The sequence below is a fragment of the Oncorhynchus gorbuscha genome, linkage group LG05 (genome assembly GCF_021184085.1).
Source record: "Oncorhynchus gorbuscha isolate QuinsamMale2020 ecotype Even-year linkage group LG05, OgorEven_v1.0, whole genome shotgun sequence".
NCBI classification, from domain to species: Eukaryota; Metazoa; Chordata; class Actinopteri; order Salmoniformes; family Salmonidae; genus Oncorhynchus; species Oncorhynchus gorbuscha.
The window spans coordinates 25,213,658-25,231,684 of record NC_060177.1 but is presented as its reverse complement, the minus strand read 5'-3'; the positions used below and the strand labels follow the sequence as shown (position 1 = coordinate 25,231,684).

The 18,027-nt window shown below is 46.8% G+C and overlaps 2 protein-coding genes across 4 annotated transcripts in view; one reads left to right on the top strand and one right to left on the bottom strand.

The window, feature by feature from the left end:
* The first annotated feature begins 1,248 nt into the window (after positions 1-1,248).
* On the top strand, positions 1,249-1,570 carry LOC124035741 (cytochrome c oxidase assembly factor 5-like). The gene has a single exon (XM_046349372.1). It carries the CDS (start codon positions 1,249-1,251, stop codon positions 1,471-1,473), a length of 225 nt encoding a protein of 74 aa, XP_046205328.1. The 3' UTR covers positions 1,474-1,570.
* A 302-nt stretch (positions 1,571-1,872) lies between these two features.
* Positions 1,873-18,027, bottom strand: part of LOC124035740 (cysteine-rich secretory protein LCCL domain-containing 2-like) — a 35,815-nt gene continuing 19,660 nt past the window's right edge. For all 3 annotated transcript variants that reach the window (XM_046349371.1, XM_046349370.1, XM_046349369.1), the window contains 10 exons: positions 15,154-15,286; positions 13,158-13,273; positions 12,413-12,675; positions 12,164-12,291; positions 11,945-12,075; positions 11,773-11,816; positions 11,587-11,659; positions 11,140-11,215; positions 4,930-5,060; positions 1,873-3,869 (listed from right to left, as the gene is read on the bottom strand). In XM_046349371.1, the coding sequence (XP_046205327.1) occupies positions 3,818-3,869; positions 4,930-5,060; positions 11,140-11,215; positions 11,587-11,659; positions 11,773-11,816; positions 11,945-12,075; positions 12,164-12,291; positions 12,413-12,675; positions 13,158-13,273; positions 15,154-15,286 (1,147 nt within the window). In that variant the 3' untranslated portion in view covers positions 1,873-3,817. The remainder of the gene's footprint in view (positions 3,870-4,929; positions 5,061-11,139; positions 11,216-11,586; positions 11,660-11,772; positions 11,817-11,944; positions 12,076-12,163; positions 12,292-12,412; positions 12,676-13,157; positions 13,274-15,153; positions 15,287-18,027) is intronic.

Sequence of the window (18,027 nt, the reverse complement as noted above, 5' to 3'; positions counted from 1 at the left end):
AGGTAGGGACAGCCCCAGCAGTCAGCTGGCTCAGGCACCAGGGCAACAGGAAGAAGAGGGAGGGACAGCCCCAGCAGTCAGCTGGCTCAGGCACCAGGGCAACAGGAAGAAGAGGGATCATATGGAGCAGAAGCACCACCAGTAGTGCAAGAAATGTCTGCTGTTTGGATGCTGTTTGGCACAAAGGAATCCCTCAGCAGATGCCATAATGGAGGTCTGATCCTATTTGGAGGAGCCCCTACAAAGATCTACAGATCCTCTGAGCTGGTGGAAGAACAAGGCCTCTGTCTCCCCACAGCTTACTAAAGTCATGACAGGGAGACTCTGCATAGTGGCAACATCCGTTCCCTCTGAGAGGGTCTTCTCGAAAACGGGACAAATAATTACTGAGAGAAGAAACCACATCAACCCCTCGAAAGTGCGGCAGCTTGCATTTCTGAATGCAAATCTCTCATAAAGGCAAAAGATGTTCAGCATTTCTGTGTGCTGCTGGTTATAACATGGCAGTAAAGAAGAGAGAGAAAAGAGGGACCAGTTTAATGTTTTCACTGGGATGCTGCAGTTTTGCACAGTATTATTTATCTTTCGTTGATATGGTGCAATATTATATTATGCTGTTCAGATTGTATTCATTTTGAATGGTTAGATTTATATGCACTTAGTTTATATACATTGAAAAGTTATACATTAAATGCAAATGTTTAATAGCATTTTTTTATAACAAACACATGCATTTTTAAATAAATTGTGGTTATGGTAGAGTATGATTTCATTTAATCATTTAAGTAGAATTGTTTTAACGCCAATCATAGACAAACTATCTCAAACTGTGTGACTTGAAAAAATACAACCCTTTTTTTTTTTTAAAGCACCGTTTGGGATCCAAAAGAGCTGGCTCTTTTTGGTGACCTGAGCCAAGCCAGCCCACTGAAAAGAGCAGGAATGCCCATCACTACTCAGCATGCCTGTCATGTCACCTGACTGCTCCAGTTATCTGATCTGGCTCAAGATGTGTTGTTGTATTTGGATTGTTGAGAAATAAGTATTTATGCTAAATTGCTACAGGAACATGTTTCTACTACCTAGGAAAGTGTACGTATTATATCATACTATATCCAGTGTACAAAAGAAACTTATATTCTGAAATATGGTGGCTTGCATTACAATGTTCATGTAACATACTGTAGTTAAATATATTCTTCAAATCTACATTTCTTGCGTAATTGTCTTAAATGTAAGTGCAGCACAATGCCTAAATTCTACGAGGCCAAAGAGGATGGCAGGGCCTGCTCGGGAATCAGGGAGGACTTCAAGGCATGTCTCCTTCAACACGACCTTGTTGTAAAGGAGGGGAAGATGCCCAGTCAGTGTCTGAAGGAGGGCCACTGTAAGGCACTGCAGACCTCTTTCTTCGAGTGCAAGAGGTCCATGTTAGATAACCGGTCCAGATTCAGGGGAAGGAAAGGCTACTGATGGACCAAAGTTGAAAATCTCTGCAATACTCACAGCACTGAAATGATTAATTGTGAATAGTAGCAAAACTAACTTAAAGGGGTCCAAATGGGGGTTGTATTTTATTATGCTGACTTATTACCTCCTGAAGTGATGAGTGAGTCTGTGAATAGGCCTACCACAATTCAAAGCATAGACACTTGTAAGTGTGTGGAAGAATGCTGGGCTGCTCTTCTGTTTCCATGTTTTGAAATGAGCGAACTTCAAGGAACTCTAAAGCAGGACTGTCAGCTCTCCCCTTGGCTGTTCTGATGATTGACAGACTGCTAAATTGGGCCTCTGTTTTGAACAACTGTGTGTAATAAATGTGTCATTGAACAACAACAAAAAGAAAACAAAAAAAGAACAAAACAAATAAACTTATATTCTAAATATTTCAAACTTTAATTATTTTCAAAATTGTGCCAAAAAAATACAAAACCCATCCAATGCCTATAAACACCATACAAACTAGACAAACAAACAAAATAACACATCACATATATTTAGAAAGATACATTTACAGCATAGAGAACAGTTGAGAAAAGACAAATAAAAGTATTTACACTCCATTTCCAAAGCTGTACAAACCATTAACATTTCCCTTAAGATTTCCCAATGTACTACAAACCTAGCGCAGCGACAAGACTGAGGTAGCCTAAAAGAAAAGTAGAAAGATGAAAACTAAAACAAAGAGAGAATGGCTGCACTGTTGTCCAGTCTAGCCTAGGGATAGATAGAGGATACCTAATGTCATTCTTTAGGAGACCCAAAACCTCCAGCATCAATTTACATAGATTTACTCTGCTCTCACGACAAAGTCTCAGCATTTAAGAGGATATTCCCCAATTGAAGCCTGCCTCTGCCTCTGCCTCTGCCTCTGCCTCTGCCTCTGCCTCTGCCTCTGCCTCTGCCTGCCTCTGCCTCTGCCTCTGCCTCTGCCTCTGCCTCTGCCTCTGCCTCTGCCTCTGCCTCTGCCTCTGCCTCTGCCTTCCTTCTGGATAAGTAACTATTTATTACATTCCTGGGTATGAGTGGTTTAAACAGATCCATGTTCTGCATCCTCTGTGTATTTTACAAATCATTACCTAGTCATGAATCCTAACTGAAGCTAAGCCTGCTGATAGGAACACTTGGCACACCTTTCTTACACTGGACTGTATAAGACCCTCTTTCTACAAAACCTACGACATTCAACTGTCTTAAGTGGGGACAAATTCAACCTATTGTACAGTATTTATATTATTCAATCAAAACACATGGCATCAAGAGAGGAAAGGGGGGGAAGAAAGCAGTGAGCTATTGTAAATACAGAATACTTTTTTCAAACAAGAACATCGTTCATCTGTGAATGTCCTCAGATGAAGCCAGATATGCCACCATTTTGAAAGCCCTGCCCACACAAGCTCCCATTGCCTTCCTGAGCTCACAGTGGACAGAATATTGCTACAATGTTTTTGTACCTTTACCAGATCGTCTGAACATTATTGACACTGGAACAAGTACAAGCTGTCTTCAGGAAAGGTTTATTTTCCTTGGAGGTATGCCTTCCCCTCCTCCTCATTCCCCTTCCCTTCCTACGCAACCCCTAAGTCTGTCTGTCTCTGTCTGCCTGTCTGTCCACTGTGAGCTCGTCCAGCATGCCAAACACAGATCCTCTCCTAACTCAAGCACCATGGCCTTTCCGCCAAAGGTAAAGACAACGATGAAAGCATTAATGTGTTAGGAAAGCAGAGACAAGCTACAAAATACACTATGAACACATATACAACTGTTAATATACAGCCATTTAAGAAGAAAAAAATGAATTAATGAAATCTGTACAGAATGATTAAATACAGTGATCAATATACATTCCTGTGTATGGAGACCAATGATTCACTTTTGTATTAAGAACATAAAATATAAACAAATATGACATATTGGATTTGAAACCTAACTACATGTCAAGACGCCGAGATCCAGCACCAGCTGTTCTATTGGTCTTTGATGTTACACATCATTTTTGCATTTAACGCTTGTGTATCTTATAAAAATAATCTGGAGTTTAAAGGTGAGAAAGGTAGGAGAAGGCAGAAGGGTTGTTTGTGATGTTAGCCACCGACTTTGAGCAGTCAGATACTGTTTATTAGCTAAGAGGGAGAAGTCTTGGTTGGTCCAATGGGAAGTTCTGCTTCCTCCCAGAGTGGGGGACAGAGACAGATGGGAGGAGTTGCCATGGCATCGAACCTATGGGCACTTCCTGCCCCCATATTGCAGTAAGAGCAGATTGGGGACCCTGTTAGTCCCTGAACCAATGAGTGGGAGGCCCTGAGATGGAGGAGACTCACTCCCTCACAGCAAAAACACGGAACGAGCCACCCTCTGGATTGCTCTTACTGCAAAAGAGAAGTGAGAGAGATGGTTACATTGAGCATTCATTCATGAACTCAAAACAGTTAACCAGTGTCCTTTCAACTCATTACTAAGATAAAGTGACATAAATCTAAGAAAAACTAAAATAATATAAAATAATATAAATTGTCAGTCAGTTGTTTTGTGGACCAAATGTATTTTTGGCTCCAATTCAAGTCAGCCTGTTGCTCATGACATCCTACAGTAAGAGTAGCGTAATCACAGTGGTCGTACCTGGAAACATGACTCAAACACTGGCTCATTGTTAACCATGCTGTTATAGTGACTGACTGATCTTTCCAACAACCACTATTGTGCTGGGCCTGATGGCTTTGTTATTAACTCAGTAGTGGAGAGGCCTTGAAGGCCTGCCAATCTCAGTAATGCCAGGATGATGCCCGTCCCATTGGCATCAGATTGGCTGCAATTACCTGCAGGGGGAAGCACTGAGTCAGCCGCCGACAGCTTTTCCATCCCTGGGTAAATGGATAGGCTGTGATTATTTCCTCCTTATTAAAGAACCGTCCACCCAACCAGCTACATGTACGCCCCACTTCCTAACAGCTGGTTCATCACTTGGACAGAAGTCAACCTCTGGATCAGTCTCTATCACACCAGGGGTTGATGGGTATGGCCATGGTTGTAATACCATACTGTTCCCTGTCACTGACAGCCCATGTCCTCACTCACACTAAGGTCAAGGTGAGGCTCCCAGGTAGGGGACCCTTGATTTCAGCAGTAGATTCCACTGTACTCTAGCTCAGCTGATTTTGGCCATGCAGCACTTTGCACACTCCATTGAATATCCGGGTAAAATAAGCAAAGAGTTCATGTGTGGGCCGTCCGCACACCAAACCACACCATTACTCTTGCACCCCTGTGTGCCAAACATGGACTTGGCGCCAATGGCTTCCGTGCTTGAGCGCTAGACCTCTGTCTGACAGGGGAGGGGTGTGTGAGGGAAGGGTAGGGAGAGGGCAGGGCAGGGAGAGGGCAGGGAAGGGTATTTTACAGGGGAAGAGGAGGGTAAGAGCAGGCACCCACCTCTCTGACTGGATGCCGTTCTTCAGGACACCAACATAACTCTTCTTCTTATCCAGGGCCAGGACGTCCACGTAGCCCCCGCCGGCTTGTGTCACCCCGGCATGGATGGCTGCCCGGCAGATACTGGAGCGCTGAGGGAGGGGGGATCAGAAGAGAGGGTTCATTATACCTCATGATATCAGATACTGGAGCGCTGAGGGAGGGGGGATCAGAAGAGAGGGTTCATTATACCTCATGATATCAGATACTGGAGCGCTGAGGGAGGGGGGGATCAGAAGAGAGGGTTCATTATACCTCATGATATCAGATACTGGAGCGCTGGGGGGGAGAGGGGATCAGAAGAGGAGGGTTCATTATACCTCATGATATCAGATACTGGAGCGCTGAGGGAGGGGGGAGGGGGATCAGAAGAGAGGGTTCATTATACCTCATGATATCAGATACTGGAGCGCTGAGGGAGGGGGATCAGAAGAGAGGGTTCATTATACCTCATGATATCAGATACTGGAGCGCTGAGGGAGGGGGATCAGGAGGGTTCATTATACCTCATGGATCAGAAGAGAGGGTTCATTATACCTCATGATATCAGATACTGGAGCGCTGAGGGAGGGGGATCAGAAGAGAGGGTTCATTATACCTCATGATATCAGATACTGGAGCGCTGAGGGAGGGGGATCAGAAGAGAGGGTTCATTATACCTCATGATATCAGATACTGGAGCGCTGAGGGGGGAGGGGGATCTGAGGGAGGGGGATCAGAAGAGGGTTCATTATACCTCATGATATCAGATACTGGAGCGTTCATTATACCTCTGAGGGAGGGAGGGGGGATCAGAAGAGAGGGTTCATTATACCTCATGATATCAGATACTGGAGCGCTGAGGGAGGGGGATCAGAAGAGAGGGTTCATTATACCTCATGATATCAGATACTGGAGCGCTGAGGGAGCGGGGGATCAGAAGAGAGGGTTCATTATACCTCATGATATCAGATACTGGAGCGCTGAGCGCTGGGAGGGGGATCAGAAGAGAGGGTTCATTATACCTCATGATATCAGATACTGGAGCGCTGAGGGAGGGGGATCAGAAGAGAGGGTTCATTATACCTCATGATATCAGATACTGGAGCGCTGAGGGAGGGGGATCAGAAGAGAGGGTTCATTATACCTCATGATATCAGATACTGGAGCGCTGAGGGAGGGGGGGATCAGAAGAGAGGGTTCATTATACCTCATGATATCAGATACTGGAGCGCTGAGGGGGGGAGGGGGATCACTGGAAGGGAGGGGTTCATTATACCTCATGATATCAGATACTGGAGCGCTGAGGGAGGGGGATCAGAAGAGGGTTCATTATACCTCATGATATCAGATACTGGAGCGCTGAGGGAGGGGGATCAGAAGAGAGGGTTCATTATACCTCATGATATCAGATACTGGAGCGCTGAGGGAGGGGGATCAGAAGAGAGGGTTCATTATACCTCATGATATCAGATACTGGAGGGGGCGCTGAGGGAGCGCTGAGGGGGGATCAGAAGAGAGGGTTCATTATACCTCATGATATCAGATACTGGAGCGCTGAGGGAGGGGGATCAGAAGAGAGGGTTCATTATACCTCATGATATCAGATACTGGAGCGCTGAGGAGGGGGGGATCAGAAGAGAGGGTTCATTATACCTCATGATATCAGACTAGCGCTGAGGGAGGGGGATGGTTCATTATACCTCATGATATCAGATACTGAGGCTGAGGGAGGGGGGATCAGAAGAGAGGGTCAGATCTGGAGCGCTATAGGGTTCCTCATGATATCAGATACTGGAGCGCTGAGGGAGGGGGATCAGAAGAGAGGGTTCATTATACCTCATGATATCAGATACTGGAGCGCTGAGGGAGGGGGATCAGAAGAGAGGGTTCATTATACCTCATGATATCAGATACTGGAGCGCTGAGGGAGGGGGATCAGAAGAGAGGGTTCATTATACCTCATGATATCAGATACTGGAGCGCTGAGGGAGGGGGATCAGAAGAGAGGGTTCATTATACCTCATGATATCAGATACTGGAGCGCTGAGGAGCGCTGGGGGGATCAGAAGAGAGGGTTCATTATACCTCATGATATCAGATACTGGAGCGCTGAGGGAGGGGGATCAGAAGAGAGGGTTCATTATACCTCATGATATCAGATACTGGAGCGCTGAGGGAGGGGGATCAGAAGAGAGGGACCTCATGATATCAGATACTGGAGGCGCTGAGGGAGGGGGATCAGAAGAGAGGGTTCATTATACCTCATGATATCAGATACTGGAGCGCTGAGGGAGGGGGATCAGAAGAGAGGGTTCATTATACCTCATGATATCAGATACTGGAGCGCTGAGGGAGGGGGATCAGAAGAGAGGGTTCATTATACCTCATGATATCAGATACTGGAGCGCTGAGGGAGGGTTCATTATACCTCATGGATCAGGGGGATCAGAGAGGGTTCATTATACCTCATGATATCAGATACTGGAGCGCTGGAGTTCATTATACCTCATGCTGAGGGAGGGGGATCAGAAGAGAGGGTTCATTATACCTCATGATATCAGATACTGGAGCGCTGAGGGAGGGGGATCAGAAGAGAGGGTTCATTATACCTCATGATATCAGATACTGGAGCGCTGAGGGAGGGGGGGATCAGAAGAGAGGGTTCATTATACCTCATGATATCAGATACTGGAGCGCTGAGGGAGGGGGATCAGAAGAGAGGGTTCATTATACCTCATGATATCAGATACTGGAGCGCTGAGGGAGGGGGATCAGAAGAGAGGGTTCATTATACCTCATGATATCAGATACTGGAGCGCTGAGGGAGGGGATCAGAAGAGAGGGTTCATTATACCTCATGATATCAGATAAGAGGAGGGGGTCAGAAGAGAGGGTTCATTATACCTCATGATATCAGATACTGGAGCGCTGAGGGAGGGGGATCAGAAGAGGGTTCATTATACCTCATGATATCAGATACTGGAGCGCTGAGGGAGGGGGATCAGAAGAGAGGGTTCATTATACCTCATGATATCAGATACTGGAGCGCTGACCTCATGATATCAGATACTGGAGCGCTGGAGGGGGGGGATCAGATAAGCGCTGAGGGAGGGGGGATCAGAAGAGAGGGTTCATTATACCTCATGATATCAGATACTGGAGCGCTGAGGAGGGGGATCAGAAGAGAGGGTTCATTATACCTCATGATATCAGATACTGGAGCGCTGAGGGAGGGGGATCAGAAGAGAGGGTTCATTATACCTCATGATATCAGATACTGGAGCGCTGAGGGAGGGGGATCAGAAGAGAGGGTTCATTATACCTCATGATATCAGATACTGGAGCGCTGAGGGAGGGGGATCAGAAGAGAGGGTTCATTATACCTCATGATATCAGATACTGGAGCGCTGAGGGAGGGGGATCAGAAGAGAGGGTTCATTATACCTCATGATATCAGATACTGGAGCGCTGAGGGAGGGGGATCAGAAGAGAGGTTCATTATACCTCATGATATCAGATACTGGAGCGCTGAGGGAGGGGGGAGGGGGATCAGAAGAGAGGGTTCATTATACCTCATGATATCAGATACTGGAGCGCTGAGGGAGGGGGATCAGAAGAGAGGGTTCATTATACCTCATGATATCAGATACTGGAGCGCTGAGGGGGGAGGGGGATCAGAGGGAGGGGGATCAGAGGGTTCATTATACCTCATGATATCAGATACTGGAGCGCTGAGGGAGGGGGATCAGAAGAGAGGGTTCATTATACCTCATGATATCAGATACTGGAGCGCTGAGGGAGGGGGATCAGAAGAGAGGGTTCATTATACCTCATGATATCAGATACTGGAGCGCTGAGGGGGGGAGGGGGATCAGAAGAGAGGGTTCATTATACCTCATGATATCAGATATACTGGATACTGGAGCGCTGAGGGAGGGGGGATCAGAAGAGAGGGTTCATTATACCTCATGATATCAGATACTGGAGCGCTGAGGGAGGGGGGATCAGAAGAGAGGGTTCATTATACCTCATGATATCAGATACTGGAGCGCTGAGGGAGGGGGGATCAGAAGAGAGGGTTCATTATACCTCATGATATCAGATACTGGAGCGCTGAGGGAGGGGGGATCAGAAGAGAGGGTTCATTATACCTCATGATATCAGATACTGGACTGGGGGCAGAAGAGGGTTCATTATACCTCTGATATCAGATACTGGAGCGCTGAGGGGGGATCAGAAGAGAGGGTTCATTATACCTCATGATATCAGATACTGGAGCGCTGAGGGAGGGGGGATCAGAAGAGAGGGTTCATTATACCTCATGATATCAGATACTGGAGCGCTGAGGGAGGGGGGATCAGAAGAGAGGGTTCATTATACCTCATGATATCAGATACTGGAGCGCTGGGGATCAGAAGAGAGGGTTCATTATACCTCATGATATCAGATACTGGAGCGCTGAGGGGGGGGGATCAGAAGAGAGGGTCATTATACCTCATGATATCAGATACTGGAGCGCTGAGGAGGGGGATCAGAAGGAGGGTTCATTATACCTCATGATATCAGATGGAGCGCTGAGGGAGGGGGGATCAGAAGAGAGGGTTCATTATACCTCATGATATCAGATACTGCACTCATGGCTTATTATTCCATTTCACTATATCAGTAATGCTTCTTGTATTCGGTACAGTACAGGCACATACAGTGCACAGAGCCACACCAAATACAGGCAATGTATTCGTTTCCAGAGCATTCAATATGTACAAATCCTATACATGTACATATGCATGACAATAGCAAGGCCGAAGCCAGGCACATCATTATCAGGATGTAAACTGCTGCCCCACTCTGGATTACAGATGACAGACAGCAGCAGAGAGCTGTACACTCCACACATGGTTCTGAGGCAGGGCATGGTGCCTCCTGTCCCCCAGTCCGAAGCACTGAGTCTGGCTCCAACGTGTCACTCAGCGTAACTCAGGCCACTTTCTAGGGACTTCTGTCATGTCAACATAGGCCTGTTCCTCTTCTCCTGCTGTGTTTTGCTGTGTGTTGGCACCGTGAGTGTTTAAGTGTTAGAATCAGGCTATGCCCTTACAAAATACAGTCATTAGGCCCTGTTTGAGATCTCTGGGAAACTGCTGTCTAGTTGGACTACATCTAAGTGAAATAATGTTGGGGAAAAACAAGAGTCAACAAGTTCATTCGAGGCAACAACACTTAAAACATTAACTTCATGTAACTGGGTCAATTTAGGTCCAAAATGGTTCCCAGGGGAGCATCATTATTTGTTTCACTCCTTTCATCCACTGCAGTCTCACATTAGCTTACACATGCAACTTGCAACTTAGGTCAGAGGTGATTTTAGAATGACATATGGCGTGTCTCCAATGGCATATTATTCTCTATATAGTGCACTCCTTGTCACTAGAGTTGTATGTGTCTCTGGTCAAATGTAGCGCTCTGTATGGAGTATAGTGTATCACTTGAGATTTACCCTCGGGTCATTAGGAAGTGAAAGAGGTGATCTGACAGGAACTGAGGTGATGTGACAATAATGGAGGTGACAGTGTGTCCCCTGCTCCTCCCTCTCTGAAACTGGTCCTAAAGCCCTCTCCTGACAGTCCCTTGCCTCAGACCTCAGGCCTCAAGCATGCAATCTCTGGGCCAGTTATGAGTCAGTTAATCCGCCAGTCAGGGCTGAGCAGCTGTGTGTGGTCGAACTCAGCACTGGGAGAGACATTACTGGCGACCATTACCAGGCCTGCATCACCAGTGCTCCCATTCCAACTATGTTCACACCGCTATTCAGAAGTTGCTCGTGGTCGCCTCAGGCCACAGTCTCTTAAGTGCTCAACGGGGCTAGACCGCACTCATCTGCTGTCCAACATAAATCTGCTCAGTGTTCCAGTCAGATACAGTTCTCTGGGGAGCAGACACACTGAGGTGTATCTGTCTGGCAGGCCCAGTGGGGACAAACGTTTTGTCCTCTGTCAGTATGACCTCTCAGCCGTTCAGCATGGTCAGGATGATAGGACAGGCATGGTGAGGATAGGACAGGCATGGTGAGGATAGGACAGGCATGGTGAGGATAGGGCAGGCATGGTGAGGATAGGACAGGCATGGTGAGGATAGGACAGGCATGGTGATGCCATTCTGGTATACCCAGTGACTAGGTCCAGCACTTACATCTGTGTAGAAGCTGTTCCCAACCACCGGAGCCCAGTAGGATGGCTCGTTCTTGCAGTTGGCAGGACAGAATACTCTGAGGGAGACATATTGAGATTGCATTACAATTGAATGGGTGACCCACGGTTTATGTTGCAACAACGAGAAATGCAGGATTTATGCAAGAATTTGCCATTTAGCTAAATGTAATGTATGTCATGTTATGAATAACCCCGACACATTTCCCATAGAACTTCTGGAGAACAGAGGAAAGACTGACGCTTCCTTCTAGCAGAGTCTGCATGTTTAGGAGATTCCAGTGGTTTTGTAATTGATGTTTAAAGCATTTGTCCCGGCACAGGAATCTGACTCTAATTAGATTTTGCTTACAAAGCAAAGCTCTTAATTCACAAGTCATCACTTCTTGTTGTGCGTGTGAAACATGGTGGGGGGAGAGGAGCTAGGCACCTCGGGCAGTTGGAGTAGGGCTTCTTGAAGGGGCAGATCTCCGCCACTGTTGCATAGCAGTCCACTGATTGTCCTGTGGTACAGAGAGGAGACATACGCCATCAACAGCTGCAAAAGTCATCAGGTGAAGAAACTAAAAAACAAGGGTGTGCATGCTCCACTTATTCTGGAAGAAGTGTGACTTACTTTCCACTTTGGACACCACAAATGCATTGCCGGCTTTGTATTTACTGTCAAGAGATCAAAGCCAGGCATGAGAAGACCATTACATTTCAGGAAATCAATTCATTTCACAAAACATGAATGAGCAAAGCAGACAGAATGACGACAGAAAATAAAGACTGCCAGAAATATCTACCTGAATGACTCAATGCCGTTCTTTGTTGCCTTGACGAAGAATGGCAACTTGTCTTTCCTCGTAGTGTCCACCAGACCACCATTGTTATTGATGATGCCATAATGCATAGCAGCACGACAGATACTTGATTGCTAGAAAAATAGAAAAATAATCCTTAGAAACACATTCAGGCATACTAACTGTATAGTGTGAAATGTTGGACTTCAGTGTGAGACTCACCACATCATAGAAGAGCGTCCCCCACACTTTCCCTTTCTTGTTCTGGCAGTTAGCAGGGCAGTTGAATCTGTTGCAGGTTGCTCCCTTGCACTTGTCACGCATTTTGGTCTCACACTTGATGTTTTGGGCTGTGGGAGACAAATAAATTACTGGTCAATAAGGGATCTCAGTGGCATTCCTTACCAAACAATACATTCAAATAGTCAACTCTGAAAGCCCCCAACCACGATTCCTACTAGTCAAACTCACCCAGGAAAGTGCTGGTGGGAGCCTTGGGAGTGGAGGGCTTCTTGGGAGCAGCAGGCTTGGGTCTGGGTCTGGGGACAGGCTTGGCAGTGGTGCGGGGTGACATGGGAATCTGAGCTTTCTCCACCTCGTTCATATCCTCAGTCTCAGAACGCTGAGAGTCTCCCTTGAAGCAGAGGTTGTCCCTGCAACTTCCTCCGTAGCTAGGAGGGCACTGGGAGCATGGGCGGCCATGTTGGTAAGGGGCCTCTCCGATCCAGTTTCCCCTGGGGAGGAGGAAGGAGCACAGTGGTCAGGATGACTGGCTGGAAACTAATCAGCACTCAGCCATCACGGCACATGGCCTTGTAATTATTCACGTGTTCTATGCACATGATCACACACTCTTAAATCCCTGAGTCCAGCTGGATAATGAAAACCCTCCTGCTCTCCCTCTGGAAATGAAACGAGGTCTGTCTGGAACATTCTGCTTAAGACCTGTTTCTCTTTCCCCTTCCTTTATTATTTTTGTATTTGAACTTCTGCTGGAATTTCAGCATGGCCTCAATGTGTCATGAAATACTTCTTAGACAGACACTTTAACTGTAACATTAGACAGACAAATTCATACCCTGACATGTGCCCTCAAAAGCGTTTGGTATTAGGTAAACACCCCATGTGGTGGTAAGAAGTATGTAAAACAGAACACTGGAGACGTGATGTGTGATTGAGTGGGGAAATGAGAGTAACGTTAGTGAGTTGGTCTTACTTGGGGGAGTAGTTACAGACGAGGTAAACAGCGTTCTCCCAGATCTCCCCCCAAACGTTCATCCTGGGACACACATGCACTGCACACCCCACACGACTAGTGGTGGCCCAGACCAGCTGCAGAGAAGACAACACTTCCATTAACATTGTTATTATAAAAGGACATTCGCATTGCTGACTCGTTGTTCTTTCTATGACCATACATCCATCTCCACCGATACAGTTCCTCAGCTCCACATAAAAGTGCAGACAACTGTACTAGCTGAAACTATTTGATTTGGAGCCCTGCAGCTGTGTAGCCTTTGAAAGGGCCTGTCATGGGTGGCTATGGAGATCTGAGAAAAGCATCACAGACAAATCGGTAGGAAGCACCATGTCACTGTAGACTTCTCTCTTTCTTTTTTCTCACTCCTCTCGCCCCTCGTAGATCCCTCATTACTGCCACAGGAAGTGGCTCCCATGCTGGGGTTTAGAGGCGGATTGATGGGGCCTCTGAGATAGATGTCGAGTGTGACCACAGTTTGTTTCCTGCGACGTTCTGTGATCATTCTCATGATCCAGTTTAATAATGTAAATAAATGATACTGGCAGTGGCTCGGACCGAACAAAGACAACTCTGGACAGACCCACTTCCTCTGTCAATATGGAGAGTTAGTTCAATCAAAATCAAATCAAAGTGTATTGGTCACGTGCACGCATACGTTAGTGAAATGCTTGCTTGCTAACTCTCCTCAACAATGCAGTACAATAATATAATCAAATGCCAAATACAAAAGTGAAAAATAGTAATACAGGTTTTGATTGTTTTACTACTTAAATGTTAAGCTACAGGCAGCACCTATGGATTTGACACCAGGGCAGTCCTACTACTGAGAGCTTGTTATGTGACTCCAATACCAATCTTTCCCCCTGTACCCCTAATTCTTCCCGCTATTTCTCTCTCTCTCTGACTCTCACTCCTCCCCCTCCCATCTTTCAGGAATGTGCTTCCCTTTCCTGGGCCAGTGAGAGGCCACAGGCAGTATTGACTTAGAGACAATGACTCAGCATAGACACCGCACTGCTACACCGCTACAGCATACACAGAGATGTGATGATGAGGGCTGGAGCCTGTGGTAAAGCTCTGTGTCATCCCAGAGAGAGACTATGAGGATACTGACCCGGAGGGGCTAGCATAACCCAGCTTTGCAGTGTTATGGTAGGGATTGGACCCCAACTATGCTACGCTACACTAGTATTCCTAGAAAATGAAAGGCAGAAACAAGGAGAGGGTGTTCAGACCTGGCATTGTTCCCCCCATTCCTGCATTACATCTTCAAAGGAATCCAGGTCAAACACAGAGATGATTGGTGTGTCTGGGAAGTGTTTCCAGATGCTAGCGACCTGGTTTCCCGTGTGAAGTATGCAGATGCAGGAGGATGAGTCGGGCTGTTTTCACAAACCCATCCCAGCTACAAAGTAAAGTCTATGAGGAGAGGAGGCCAATTCTCCCTCTTCATCCCCCTCTTGTCCCTCTCTTCCCCTCTCTGTTTATCTCTCTTTCTTCCCCTTTGTTTCACCCTTTCTGCTGTGATGGTTTAATGCTCTTGAGGCGGCAAATAACTTCCCCTGTCACTACACTACTGTGCCCCCATGTGGTCCTATGGTAACCACGCTGTTTAAAGCACTCCCCCTGTTTTTAGTTATTGGACACACATTGAAGAGGCTGCAGGCAACACATTGTTTTTACAAAGGACCTGAATACCTGCAGCAGCATCCCCTTTAAAAGTCACGTGCTGTCCATTATATACTGATGGTAGAGAGGAAACGTATGACCTTGAAAACTGCACAGGCTCATACACAGATCATCTATATTAGTTCAAAGGAAACCTGTAAAAATACAATTTCATATGGAATTAGATCCAAATGTGGTTTTCTGTTCATTGTAGAACTGTTGAGGGAAGTACTCGCTCCAAACTCAGAACCCCCACCCCCTTTCTCCCCCAGCCAAGACTCACCTGGGTGTAGTGGGTGCACATGGGCCCTGAGCAGCGGTCGGGACACCAGGGATTGCACTCATGTTGGTAGGGGTAGGTGTAGTCCTTCACCTCATCATACCAGGCCTGGACGTGGTAGGCCGGGGAGCGGTATCTGTAGACACGGAGGGAGCAGCATCAGCTTCAGCAGCACAGAGAGCTCATACAGGAGGATCTCCAGCTGCCAGGGCCATTTGAGGAATATCTGAGGGGGCTGCCAGGTGCTTTGGCTGGGGTTGAGACGCACTGCAACAGCCTCCCCTCAGGCTCCCCTCTGGCCTCCACTGATTAGTCCGGTTCTGACCTAGCAGACACACAGACACACTCACAGTCTGTTTCCCTCCAACACTGGGGAACTCAAGCCATGCTGAGAAAAAATTACAAAAACTAAACATGGCTCCACAGCCTGTCGAATCAATTATGGTCCTTTATTGTAAACATCTCTTTTTACGGTACTGAAAAGTGCTGAGACTACAAACTGGCAGCGGAGAGGGAGATAAACAGCCCTGGCCGGTGTTGGCATTAGAAGAGAGAGAAAGGGAGAGGGGTTCTGTGAGAGTGGGGGAGAGAGTGAGAGAGGGGGTCTGTGAGAGAGGGGGAGAGAGGAGGTCTGTGAGAGAGGGGGGGGAGAGGGAGAGAGGGAGAGAGGGGGTCTGTGAGAGCGCGAGCGAGCAGATTCCTGGAATGGCACCTGCTCACGGAGCCCTCCACTGTCATACACAAAGAGCCCTCCACTGTCATACACAACGAGCCCTCCACTGTCATACACAACGAGCCCTCCACTGTCATACACAACGAGCCCTCCACTGTCATACACAAAGAGCCCTCCACTGTCATACACAACGAGCCCTCCACTGTCATACACAAAGAGCCCTCCACTGTCATACACAAAGAGCCCTCCACTGTCATACACAACGAGCCCTCCACTGTCATACACAACGAGCCCTCCACTGTCATACACAACGAGCCCTCCACTGTCATACACAACGAGCCCTCCACTGTCATACACAAAGAGCCCTCCACTGTCATACACAAAGAGCCCTCCACTGTCATACACAACGAGCCCTCCACTGTCATACACAACGAGCCCTCCACTGTCATACGCAACAATCCCTCCACTGTCATACACAAAGAGCCCTCCACTGTCATACACAAAGAGCCCTCCACTGTCATACACAAAGAGCCCTCCACTGTCATACACAAAGAGCCCTCCACTGTCATACACAACAAGCCCTCCACTGTCATACACAACAAGCCCTCCACTGTCATACACAACGAGCCCTCCACTGTCATACACAACAAGCCCTCCACTGTCATACACAAAGAGCCCTCCACTGTCATACACAAAGAGCCCTCCACTGTCATACACAAAGAGCCCCACTGTCATACACAAAGAGCCCTCCACTGTCATACACAAAGAGTCCCACTGTCATACACAACAAGCCTTCCACTGTCATACACAAAGAGTCCCACTGTCATACACAAAGAGCCCTCTACTGTCATACACAACAAGCCCTCCACTGTCATACACAAAGAGTCCCACTGTCATACACAAAGAGTCCCACTGTCATACACAACAAGCCCTCCACTGTCATACACAAAGAGCCATCTACTGTCATACACAAAGAGCCATCCACTGTCATACACACAGAACCCTCCACTGTCATACACAAAGAGCCCTCCACTGTCATACACAAAGAGCCCTCCACTGTCATACACAAAAAGTCATACACAAAGAGCCCTCCAGCCCTCCACTGTCATACACAAAGAGCCCTCCACTGTCATACACAAAGAGCCCTCCACTGTCATACACAAAGAGCCCTCCACTGTCATACACAAAGAGCCCTCCACTGTCATACACAAAGAGCCCTCCACTGTCATACACAAAGAGCCCTCCACTGTCATACACAAAGAGCCCTCCACTGTCATACACAAAGAGCCCTCCACTGTCATACACAAAGAGCCCTCCACTGTCATACACAAAGAGCCCTCCACTGTCATACACAAAGAGCCCTCCACTGTCATACACAAAGAGCCCTCCACTGTCATACACAAAGAGCCCCACTGTCAGGCTGCAATGCTCTGAACACCCTAACAAACACACAGCACAAATACATACACTGAGTATACCCAGCATTATGAACACCTTCCTAATATTGAATTGCACTCCCCCTTTTTGCCCTCAGAACAGCCTCAATTTGTCAGGGCATGGATTCTACAAAGTGTCAAAAGCTTTTCACAAGGATGTTGGTCCATGTTTTAAATGTTTTAATTTGAGTCATTTAGCAGACGCTCTTCTCCAGAGCAACATACAGTTAATGCATCCATCTTAAGATAGTTAGGTGGGACAACCACATATCACAGGGACAGAAAGTATATTTTTCTTCAATAACGTAGTTATCAGTAGAGTCGAGGTGAGGAGGATTATTTAAGATACTGTTTGAAGAGCTTAAAATATTATTTTGTCTCAGCCCAATTGAGACCTCTGGTGTGTTGGTGCAATTCAGAATACGAATCCAAATGAAAAGACATTGAGACTACTTTGACAGAGATACACATAGTCAGTTTGGGGAAATAAGGACATGGTAATAGAAATATCCAATAGACACAATCCGTGGATTAATTTCTCTCTGAAGACATGGTTTAGGGCAGTTAAGCAAAATGATTTAGACAGAGGTCAAACTATTGAGTTGGCCCGTATACAACCCCAGCATCATCCCTGCAACTTGGGACAGCAGGTTTAAACAATGGACGCAGAAAGGCATCACATCATTCAGTACAATTACAAGGAATGGGGACCTAGAGAACTTTCAGGACCTAAGTAAAAGAACATGGCTTGGATCAACAACATTTTTA